Raw genomic sequence first — 12,634 nt, 5'->3', positions numbered from 1 at the left:
TTAATAAATATATATTCATTTCACTGCTTTTATTGCTGTGTTTGTTTTTTGCAGTACAGAGTGAGGGTGTGGTAGATTTGGATGGTGTTGTGGTATACAACGAAAATAATCATAAAAAAACTACAGTGACTAATGAGGTAACCTACCAGTCTAGAGAAGATCTGGGCCATCTGGCAGTAGAGGTGGCCACTGCGGGATTCGAACCTGTCCATGGTGGTGATGATGTCGCCGATTTTGCCTGACACCTGCAGGGTGGGCACTGTCCATGTCAATTCTGTTCTGGGTGAGTGTTTAAAGAATTTGTGAATGTAGAAAGGACAGGTGGAGAAATAACCTTGATAGGAAGGTTGAGAAGGAAGGGAGAGAGAATGTTATGTGTGAATCTTACAGATTATGTTTATATGTTTGGAACATGTGATTTTTGAGAAATGAGTAAGGTATTACTAATAGGGTCATTATAACTGATACAGTGTGCATCAACTGTATGTTGTATTTCTTCTTCTTCTTCTTGTTTGCCAGATGGACAACCCAGTCTCTGTGATGAAGGCAGCTGCATGCTGCAGGTCCTCCACACAGCCATAAAGCTTCCCGGTCACGGGAGTTGGGTCAGGCCGGTACCTCTTCCTGAGAACGTCATGGAGGGGGCAGGACTGCAGCAGATGTTCTGTTGTCTGGCTGTCAGTCCCAAAGGAGCATCTTGCTGACTGACCAACGTGGAATTTAGTGTATAAACGGTAGTTCAGGCAGTTGTGGCCTGTCCGGAGTCTGAACACAGACACCTGTTCCTGCCTAGTCAGCAGGTAGCAGGGGTCTGTCTTTTTGTGGTGAGGATGCTGTTGCTGTTGTGTAGTGCCTTCTTTTGTGAGGGAATCAACAGTGTCACTGCCCAGTACATTGCACAGAGAGGGAAGCCATTGCAGGACGACAGCCTGGCTCCTGCAGAGGGAGGCAAGAGTGGAGGACAGGTCACTTGGATCAGTGTTTTTTGACTGTAAGGCCTGCAGGACAAACAGGGCATCATTCAGGAAAATTACATTATGGGTAGCATAAGCGCTGACCTTGATGTGGGCTGCTGCTGTTTTCAGGGCTTCTACTTCAGCTATATAATTGGTGGAGTAGAGGCAGGAAGCGAAGCAGATCTTTCCTTCTCTGTCTCCTGGGCACTGAATGTAGATTCCTGCCCACTCTTTTGTACAGCTTCCTCAGCAGAACCGTCCTTATAAACAGGAGTCCTGGATTCTTTCAGGTACTGTGTTTGGAGGTACTGAAGGCTACGGGACTATTTCTCTGAGCCACTCTGAGAGTCCCTGGGGCCAACACCAGGAACGCTGGACTGAATGTGGCTAAGCATTCCCTCTCCTGATATGTGTGTGCGTGCGTGCGTGCGTGTGTGTGAGTTTAAGAAAAAAAACAGTTGAGGGAAGACAGACAGAAAAACTGAATCCAAGAGACTCACAGAGAGAGAGAGAAAGAAAGAGAGAGAGAGAGAAACAGAGACAGAGACACAGGCAGACAGATAAAAATAGAGAAAAAGAAGAAACCAAGAGAAAGCAAAGAACATGGTTTATAAAAACACCTCAAAGACACATCACCTCAGAGTAGTCTCCCTCCTTGCACAGCATGTTCAGACACTCATACACCATGGCCTCCACACAGTGCATGTTCACTTCCAACGCCCTGAAACAACAACACCCTTCACATCTTCTTTCTTCTTTCACAATAAAACAAGAAAGGATAGACATACAAGTCTGATAAAAGCTGGCTGTGAATTGATTATTTTTCCAAAGTGTATGCATGTCTTGCGGAAAAAAACACAATGCTGGTGTGAAACACAAAAGCTTCATAAACATAAAAGACAATTTCCTGCTGAAATCCTCTTCCTCTTACATTCTTAGCATATTGTTCACAGGGTAGGTAGGCCTAAACTGTGAATGGTTTGTGTACCACCCCCCCCCCCCTGCCCCCCCCCCTTGTCATCACATGTTTAACAATTCAACGTCTGCTTCGACCTCATTCTTATACCTTGATAAATATCCACTTCCAAGAACCAGTCAAACATCAGCTATTTCAGGCCATTTTTGCGCTCTTTGTTCTCTTCACGCACAACTGCCCATCAAGTTCACAAACATGCTCTCACATTCCAAAAATCAAGGGAAGCAAAGTAGTACTTGAACTCTGACACAGCTGATTTGATTGGATATGTTGAATGAATTGTGTATTACCAACGCTGGGAGAATTTAACAAAGCATGCTGGTGACAGATCACAACATGTTTTGACAGGAATCTCCAAAATAATGTCATATACAATTAGACCATAGGACATTTTGACGTGAGTTTATTTGCAAACAATGCTACATTGACTGAGCATTTTCAAAAGGGTGTGTTTGTGTGTGGAGTGGGGTGTGTGTGTTTAGATACGTGTGTGTGTGTGTGTGTGTGTGTGTGTGTGTGTGTGATCAAAGCCAACAATGCAAGTCTGGTGCGATGTTTTAATCTGTCCACATGCACCCAAACCTATTGTTTGCAATTAGACTTGCCTGTTTGCATTTACCCTCAGGCACCCCTTCTATTTCAACCGTTGAAAAAAACATTGAAAAAATGGAGTAGACAAACTTTTCCTGGTGCAACCAATCAGAGAAAGCCTTCAAAAACAGGAGAGCAACATATGATGACCGTACAACCTGTTATCTGTACAATACACACGTTGAGCTGGTTGTTTCGACTGGGTTGTTTGCAATGAGACCTGCCTAACCTTTTGCTGTATTTCATTGACTATCAGGTGCTTTGGAGTATAGGGTGCAAGCTCAAAAAAAAAAAAAAGAAAAAAGTTTAATACATAAGAATGGACAATATCATACAGCACATATAAAGATGATAAACAAGAAGTCAAGCATAGATGGGTCAATCGCTGTTGTTGTTGTGGCCATGTCTGCTCTGTAAGATAATGTTGAGGCCCTGATGTCATCATCAGAACTCTCTTCACAAGTTACTGGTTTGTTCTGTCTGTATAATAATAATAATAATAATAATAATAATAATAATAATGTTATCTATATTGCGCTGAATCTTGTGCAGAGACAAATCAAAGCGCTTTCGCACCAGTCATTCACATGTATGCATAACTCTAAAACTGGTGAAACTGAAGACAAGGAAGAGGCGGGAAAGGGAGGCTATTTTGGGAAGAGGTGGGTTTTAAGGCCAGACTTGAAAGAGCTGAGTGTGGAGACCTGACAAAGCAAAAGTGGAAGTTCATTCCAATTGCAAGGTCCAGAGACAGAGAAAGAACGGCGGCCAACAGTCGAGTGTTTGAATCTGGGTATGCGTAAACAGAGTGGATCCGACGCCAATCGTAGTGAGCGTTTGCAGAGGTGAAGGCAGCCACAGAGATAGGAAGGAGCAGATTTGTGAATACATTTATAACATATGCAATTAGACCACTTTCTCTGTCATTCCTGTTCCCTGTAGGAATCTAAGCACATAAAACCTCATGCACGCCCATCCACTAACTCCTTCCTTATCCTCTTCCCCCTTACTCCCCCCCCCAACCCCTCCAACACACACACACTACCTGTGAGCAGCCTCCAGTGTGTGGTCCCAGTCCTGCAGTGCCAGCTGAAGCTTCATCTTCTCCACAAAGGCGGGCAGGAATCCCTGGAAGTTGACCACCACCTGGTTCACCAGTTCCACAGCACCACTGTAGTTGTGACGCTGCTCAAAGAACTTGGCCTTGCCAAACAGTGCATCGATGTTCCGTGATCCTTCCCTGGTGAACAACGTGGCTAGTTTTCAGGGTTTCATTGTCAATTTGTTGTTGGATGAGACGAAAAACCGAGGTCCCGTGTGCAGCACGCACTTGGCGCACTGAAAAAGAACCCATGGCAACGAGAGTGTTGTCCTCTGGCGAAATTACGTAAAATGAAACCCACTTTCATAGGTACACAAATATGTAAGCATGCACTCAAGGCCTGACTAAGCGCGTTGGGTTATGCTGCTGGTCAGGCATCTGCTCAACAGATGTGGTGTAGCGTGTATGGATTTGTCCGAACGCAGTGACACCTCCTTGAGAAAGTGAAACTGAAAAGTGAAAACTGTTGATAGAGGAAAAGACAAAGAGAGCTACTGATATGGTTTTACTGTCACTGACAACATTTTCTCTTATCGAGTGGGATGATGTAATGACTCAGCAAAAACAACAGCATGTGAAATCTGTATACGATGTGAGAGCATGTGTTTCAACAAGATCTACGTAGAAATGATGCATGTGTATGTGTGCATGAATGATAAAAAAAATGGGTACCATGAAAAATCAGCATGCTTATGATAATTATACACAGATAAATATATCAATCAATGAACAGAATAAAATAAAATAAAATAAAATAAAATAAAACACAACTGAACTGAACAGAAGAGAGCAGAACAGATGAGAAGAGAACAGAACAGAATTGCTTTGTTACCAAGGTACCAACTGTACCATGGTCACAAGGAATATTGGGGGATGAGGAATACTACATACAAATAATACAAACACAAACACAGTTAGAATTTAGCTGAAAATACAAGGACTGACTTGAGAGCTTCATCAAAGTAGCGGATAGCTTTCTTGGCTTCCCGCCCACTCATCATTTCCAGCCAGCCTTTGACAGTCAGACCCTGCACGGTAAAAATGCACCATTTTAAGTCTGGAAGATGAAACTCATTGTGTGAAATACAGCATTTACAGAAATAATCAATAAAAGATTTTGTCGGCCTTTTGCAATACCTGGCATGTTAATACTAATAGAACTGCAGCAAAGGCTGGTGAAATTTGTTCATGGCCGTTTCTCTCTTTAACATTAAAACAGATATGATTGTAATTATAACCATAAGATTTCCAATATTTCATGGTATTACATGCTACAAACTGGATAGATTTGTATTGCCCTGTGTCTTAGAAATCTGAATGGTATGGCCATGTGACAAGATCTGATGGGATTTCCAAAACCATCCTTCTGGGAAACATGCATGGGAAAAGGAGATGAGGCATACAGCCAAAGAAGTGGGCAGACAACATTGCTGAGTGGCCTTGCCGAAATTCTGGCCCTATCCCATGACCACCAGAATGAAGGATGCTGGTGATGCGTTCTGCAGTGCAGCGCACCCCACAACCAAACTAGGTTTTGGTACCAATGATTCTATTATTCTGAATATATTATGGAAATGTTTATGCCTGCATGGAGGTTGAGGAAAGTTGTGTGTGTGTGTGTGTGTGTGCGTGCGTGTGTGTGTAGGCATGCGAGCTTTGTGTAGGTGTGTGTGTGAGTGTCTGATTTTGATTAGATTTTCAGTAAACAAACCAATAAAGGCAACAGATGAATAGTAGGGAGCTTAATTATCTTTCAATTCACTCACCATGTCCCATTATTTACAGATGGACACAAGTAAAGCGACATATCTAGTGATAGTGCCATGGAAATAAGGTGGCATCACAAGCCAAACCACCAAGCAGTAAAGACCAAAGAAACATCAGTGAAATTAAGAAAAGGAAACTCTGTTGGTACAGACATGTTACGAGATCCAATGGCTTTGCTAAAAACAATCCTCCAAGGACCTGTTGAGAGAGGGAGATGGAGGGGAAGACAGGAAAAAGAGATGGTCTGACAACATGTTGAGAGAGGGAGATGGAGGAGGGGAAGACAGGAAAAAGAGATGGTCTGACAACATGTTGAGAGAGGGAGATGGAGGGGAAGACAGGAAAAAGAGATGGTCTGACAACATGTTGAGAGAGGGAGATGGAGGGGAAGACAGGAAAACAGATGGTCTGACAACATGTTGAGAGAGGGAGATGAAGGGGAAGACAGGAAAAAGAGATGGTCTGACAACATGTTGAGAGAGGGAGATGGAGGGGAAGACAGGAAAAAGAGATGGTCTGACAACATGTTGAGAGAGGGAGATGGAGGGGAAGACAGGAAAAAGAGATGGTCTGACAACATGTTGAGAGAGGGACATGGAGAAATGAAATGAAATGAAATTATGGTGCTTAGAGCCTCGCCGACCACTAAGGCCATCTCAAGGCTATCGCCGCGTCAATTACTACTACAAGGCTAAAAAAACAACCAATTAAAACGAGTCACCACTTCAAACTTTCCACTCCAAAGTTTAAAAAAAAACTTCCATAGTTTAAAACCTTCAAATCTGGTTAAAAAGGTTCACTTCTTTTAAGAAGTCCATCAGCGCCCACGGAGGGACATCACGAAACAAAGTCTTCAAAGAAACCGCCGTGTAATGTCTGCGTCTAACGTCATGCAGATCCCAACAGTCAAGGAGCACGTGTTTCACGGTGAGAGGCTCGTCACAGGGAACGCATCGAGGGGCCTCCTCCCCCTTCAACAAGTAAGAATGAGTAAAAAAAGTGTGCCCCGTACGCAGTCTGCACAGCACAGATTCCTCCTTTCTGTTCTTCACCCCCGAAGGGAGGGTCTCCCCCAGGTCCGGACGGATCTGGAAGAGCTTGTTGTCTATCTGGGTGTTCCATTTCTCTTGCCAAAGATCTTTAACGTAAGAATTGACCTTCCGCTTCATGTCTGTATAGGGTACCAAGGATCTGGACAATTCTTTCTTTACAGCGTTCCTGGCCAGCAGGTCCGCCCTTTCGTTACCACGAATGCCAACATGTCCGGGAACCCAGGCCAACACAACCTCGTATCCTTTCTTCGTTGCGAGAGTAAAAGTTTCATAAAATTCCAGCAGTTTGGGATGAGTGATATTCCTGCAGGCGATCGCCTCCAGGGCTGATAAGGAGTCGGAAAAGATCATGAATCTCTTCTGTTTGGAAGAGAGAACCATTTTTAACCCCAGGACCAGTGCAGTCAGTTCCGCGGTGTATACCGAGCTGTCAGACAGGATGTGTTCCGTTGAGGGCCGGTCAGGAAAGGCGGGGCAGAACGCAGATGCGGCGACTCCGTCCTCTGACTTGGAACCGTCAGTGAAGATGCCTTGAAAGGTGGGGAATTTGTGGCACAGTTCCGAAAAGTAGGTTCTGTAGGCCAGAGAACTGGTGGTGTCCTTACGGTACGAGGCGAGGGACATGGAGGGGAAGACAGGAAAACAGATGGTCTGACAACATGTTGAGAGAGGGACATGGAGGGGGAGACAGGAAAAAGAGATGGTCTGACAACATGTTGAGAGAGGGAGATGGAGGGGAAGACAGGAAAAAGAGATGGTCTGACAACATGTTGAGAGAGGGAGATGGAGGGGGAGACAGGAAAAAGAGATGGTCTGACATGTTGAGAGAGGGAGATGGAGGGGGAAACAGGAAAAAGAGATGGTCTGACAACATGTTGAGAGAGGGAGATGGAGGAGGGGAAGACAGGAAAAAGAGATGGTCTGACAACATGTTGAGAGAGGGAGATGGAGGGGAAGACAGGAAAACAGATGGTCTGACAACATGTTGAGAGAGGGAGATGGAGGGGAAGACAGGAAAAAGAGATGGTCTGACAACATGTTGAGAGAGGGAGATGGAGGGGAAGACAGGAAAAAGAGATGGTCTGACAACATGTTGAGAGAGGGAGATGGAGGGGAAGACAGGAAAAAGAGATGGTCTGACAACATGTTGAGAGAGGGAGATGGAGGGGGAGACAGGAAAAAGAGATGGTCTGACAACATGTTGAGAGAGGGAGATGGAGGGGGAGACCGGAAAACAGATGGTCTGACAACATGTTGAGAGAGGGAGTTGGAGGGGAAGACAAGAAAAAGAGATGGTCTGACAACATGTTGAGAGAGGGAGACGGAGGGGGAGACAGGAAAACAGATGGTCTGACAACATGTTGAGAGAGGGAGATGGAGGGGGAGACCGGAAAACAGATGGTCTGACAACATGTTGAGAGAGGGAGATGGAGGGGAAGACAAAAAAAAAAAAAAAGAAAAGGTCTCACAACACTGCAGAAGGGACAGGAAAACCATATGCAGAGACCCAGGCTTTGACACACAACCTACAGACCTAAGAATCCGGCGACTAGTCCTTCTGTGTAGAACCCAAATAACTTCAGAGTTAAGGACAAAGAAGAAGAAGAAGAAAACGATGAAGAAGATAGTCAAAGGCTGACAGTACATGCAAATCTTGCAGTTATAAAATCGCCTCACCTCAACGGAACTGGGAGCCATTTTCAGCATGCGGTCAATGTACTCCCGTGCTTTGTCATACTTGGCATTGAGGAACAGGAACAGACCAGCAAAGTACAGTCCCTGCAATCATACAAGTTACACTGTTTTGACTCTAAGGAAACGTATGAACACTGGAATGAATCATGTTACATGTCTTTTTTTTCTGAATTCCTTTTTCCACGCTCACACAAGAAATTTTGAAAAGCAGATTCACCAGGAGCAATGTTAATCTTAAATTTGCGTAAAAGAGTAACAACGCTGGCAGCTGGACAGACTGGAGTACTGGTGTAGTGTGGTGAGGGGGTGGGGGTGGGGGGTTGAAAGGAAGGTACTTCCCTTGCACCAATGTTTGCCATCACCACAGAGAGACAAGTCTGGAATCACCATCATGCCTGCAATCATCACGCTAAAGAAAAAACTATTTCATCTAAAAGAAAAAAAAAATCTTATCAGTCAGTTACTTGTACTTGTAGTATTTACATTTCTTCTTTTTCTGCGTTCACTCGTATGCACACAAGTGGGCTTTTACGTGTATGACCGTTTTTACCCCGCCATGTAGGCAGCCATACTCCGTTTTCAGGGGTGTGCATGCTGGGTATGTTCTTGTTTCCATAACCCACCGAACGCTGACATGGATTACAGGGTCTTTAACGTGCGTATTTGATCTTCTGCTTGCATATACACACAAAAAGGTGGTTCAGGCACTAGCAGGTCTGCACATATGTTGACCTGGGAGATCGTAAAAATCTCCACCCTTTACCCACCAGGCGCCGTCACCGTGATTCGAACCCGGGACCCTCAGACTGACAGTCCAACGCTTTAACCACTCGGCTACTGCGCCCGTCAATATTTACATGTCAACATATCTGTGTATCTATATCATTCCTCACCAGCTCTCCTGCCTGTTTCCGCTCCTCCTTCAGTTTGGCATCCAGCTGAGTGATGGCTTCCCGATCTGTTCACAGTAACAATTCACAAGAATGTTAACCCCCCCCACCCTTTAAAACAAGAACAACAATAACAGCAACAACAATGAAAGTAATAGAACTTAACACACTGATTTTGTACTCCCCCCCCCCTTTCTTTCAACTCATGACTACACATATGGATGCTTACACACACACACACACACACACACATAGTAAGGGCAAAAAGCCCAATGACAGAGTGACATCATGCAATACAGATATTAAGCCATCTAAGATCAAAGACAACAGCGAAAGTGAAATGTACCAACGTCCAAATGAAAGACAGAGACCGCATGCAAAACATAATATTTCAAATATTTTATGCTTGAAATGCAGATGAACCTTTGGTACTTGTGCAATAGATCCATGCGCATTTGGGCAAAACATAACTTACCAAATATTTCATTCTCAACTTTTTTGTTTGTTTTTTTTGTTGTTTTTTTTTTGGTCTGTTCAAAAATGTGACTCACAGATCTAAGCAACGAAAATGTTTGGTACAACAGCTCGCTGGATCAACACAGAACATATGAGAAACTAGCCTTTCATTATCCAGAAGGATGAAATCAAGGCGGTGGTATTTTCCCCCCAATTTTGTCATCAAATATATCACCAGTGGCAACTCAACAGATGTTGACAGTGACATCACATTTAAATCTCACCCCCTCCCCCATTCTTCCACGGATTTGCCCAGATCTCAGAAATAGCCTCGGGGGCTTTTCTGCGTGTCACACCTAACTAGCTGATGCATTTTTTAGCTTTTAAAATGAATAAATGGAAAAGCGCATAAAATCATGTGTATTTGCATAGCTCTCACATCCCTGCAGTTATATAGTGCTTTCAAACCAAACTATGACACATCAGTCAGACATAAAGCACACAAGAACACACACAAACATGTGTGGAAGTGATAATTGTAGATCCACAGATACCGAATGTGGAATGATAGATGTCGATCCACAGATACCAACTGTGAAATGGAGTACCTTAGTTAGGTTGAAAGTGCCTGTAAAGGGATGGTTATAGATTTGCTTTAAAGGCTGTGTTTCAAAGACTGTGGTGGGCTGAAAAAGGCAGTGAACACTGGGTTTGCAAAGCAGGAGTACTATACAGTATAAGCTCTCCCGACTTGTTTCACTGTTGAATTTTCTACACAGACAGTCAGACAGACAGACACACACACACACACAGACTCCTCTCCCTGCCCCCCACCCTCCCGCCCCTCCCACACACACACGCTGGCACACAGTACACTGACCAACATTGTGGCTCTTTTTATGTGCGAACATGAGGGCCATGGTGGCGCAGAGATTGATGTCTCTCTTATCCTTCAGCATGTCCAGTTCACGGATCCCCTCCTGCACTCGATCTACAGGCACCAGACAGCAGAAAAACAAAATTACAGGTGTTATTTTTTTTAAAATCAAGAATTATGAGTTATTTATAATTTCTCTTTATTATTGTGTAACTATTCTTATACAGGGCTGAGCACAAGTATGCACCGACTTAGGCCTAGGAATTCTATAATAACATATCTTCAAAAAAAAAAAAAAAAAAAAAAAAATCAAAGCCAGTCTCAAAGAGGCACTTCTATGTTTGGCTTTTGTTGTAAACTGTAGCATGCATGCAAACCAACTGTTAACTAATCAAAAAGGACTGCACTAAGCCTGTGTTACCAAATAAGGAGATAAATCATTAGGCTCATGCATTTTCCGTTACTAGTACAGAATGGGGCAGCCCTTTTTTCCCCCCAAAAAATCATAGTATTGCATTTCTGTTGCATGTATATAATTTTCTGTAACATCTAATGCTATTTTTGTGGATTAAATAAACTCTTTGCCCATAACATCATCAAGTGAAAGATTTCATCTGTTATTGTTTTATTGTCTATGCCAAACAAAACTAGTTTACTGTTTAATAATCACCTTTCAGTTTGTATCTTTTCATTTTTAATTGCATTCCTTTACCTTCTTTATATGACACAGGTATTGTTAAATGCATCAAAAGCAACAGGATACGTTCTATAAAAACACACATTATTATTATCATTATTATTTTCATATCATTATTAATACTACTGTTATTATTATCATTACCATTTTCATATTATTATGACCATTATCATCATTATCATTATAATTATTATTACTATTATTATCATCATCATTGTTGTTATTACTATCATTAATATTTAACTCTGTGTGTGTGTGTGTGTGTGTGTGTGTGTGTGTGTGTGTGTGTGTGTGTGTGTGTGTAGAACATACTTTTTTCTAATCTGTGGTTCATACTTTTTCCTTCTTTTTTTTCTTCACCGATCTTTTTCTCTTCTTCTTTTTTTCTCACAGAACTGCTGCTTCTTCTTTTTTATTACAAATATGATGATACATATGACTTTCAGTCAAGCTAATCTCTAAATTCTTGTTAAACATAACCCTTACATCACCAGCTATATTCAAGCTGCTAATGGCTGCTAGTTGCTAAGTCAGCTGCACAATACAAACAGCTGAAAACCGGCTGTGCAGCAGAGCTGTCAGTATCACCTGTCGTTCGCTGCCATGTGGCACAAACTCTTCTCCACTGTCACTGTCAGCAGCAAAATCATTTCCGCCAACTGACTTTCACTTAGACTTGCAGCTTGCTGTCCCATATATCATGGTCAAAAGTGAGACTGCTGGTTACAATCTGAATTGGTTGAAGAATAAAGATGCTGAAATTGCTCCAAACTGCACAAGAGATGGCTCAACAATGAGAAGGATGTTTCTGGTACATGTGGTAGGAAGTGCTGGCTAAGTTTGGAGTTATTCATAAAAACTGAAGAGCAGCGCAAGTTTGTTAACTCTAATGCTCAAGATGCTGACTGGTGCCAGCAGAGTTCTCCCAACAAGTCGCAGTGTGATAATGGTGTTCTCGCTGCAGGTCCCCGAGCGGCAACTAAAGCGATCAAAGGGTGAAAGTATCACTATCCCCACCTCTGAGCAATTGCTTATCTCAAAACTTATATGGGTCATCATTCAGTGCTGGTCACACAAAGTGGGAACTGGAGGCAAAAATTAAAACTGGTTAAACTTGCTGTTCAATCATCCAAATCCTTCATATTTTCAGGCACAACTGGAAGAAAACAACATCAACTGCATACAAACAAGAACATAAAGCTATCGATTTACCAGTCCATCATTTCACTGCATTCACATCAATCACATACAAGCATAAATCATCAATCAAACCAAATGAATACATCCAATGTAAGTATATCAAAAACCATACCCTGCAAGACTTTAGAAAAAGCCACAAAGAATTTGAGCACTGGATCATTGCCATAGCGATGGAGGCCTTCACTGGCAGCATTTTCCATGTGTCCATAGTATCCTTCCCTGCAGTAATAGTTGATCTTAGCCTGGACAAATTACAAAGGCAATGAACATAAATAATAATTTTCATCATAACAATAAAAATAGTACATGTAATGAAGTGTTTTCAAGCCTCTCAAAGTGCTTTACAATAATACTTCAGTCAAACACAAAGAACAC

General features: G+C 42.7%; 1 protein-coding gene across 1 annotated transcript in view; it reads right to left on the bottom strand.

The window, feature by feature from the left end:
* LOC143276511 (tetratricopeptide repeat protein 21B-like) overlaps positions 1–12,634 on the bottom strand; it is a 67,076-nt gene that overhangs the window by 53,609 nt on the left and 833 nt on the right. The window contains exons 2-9 of the mRNA XM_076581048.1: positions 12,372–12,501; positions 10,366–10,476; positions 9,033–9,097; positions 8,122–8,223; positions 4,571–4,653; positions 3,569–3,763; positions 1,593–1,677; positions 147–245 (exon numbers count right to left, since the gene is read on the bottom strand). Of these exons, the coding sequence (XP_076437163.1) occupies positions 147–245; positions 1,593–1,677; positions 3,569–3,763; positions 4,571–4,653; positions 8,122–8,223; positions 9,033–9,097; positions 10,366–10,476; positions 12,372–12,501 (870 nt within the window). The remainder of the gene's footprint in view (positions 1–146; positions 246–1,592; positions 1,678–3,568; positions 3,764–4,570; positions 4,654–8,121; positions 8,224–9,032; positions 9,098–10,365; positions 10,477–12,371; positions 12,502–12,634) is intronic.

This window comes from Babylonia areolata, chromosome 32, assembly GCF_041734735.1.
Source record: "Babylonia areolata isolate BAREFJ2019XMU chromosome 32, ASM4173473v1, whole genome shotgun sequence".
Classification (NCBI taxonomy): Eukaryota; Metazoa; Mollusca; class Gastropoda; order Neogastropoda; family Buccinidae; genus Babylonia; species Babylonia areolata.
Note: the sequence above shows the minus strand (reverse complement) of the source record. Positions and strands in the feature narration are given on the sequence as shown.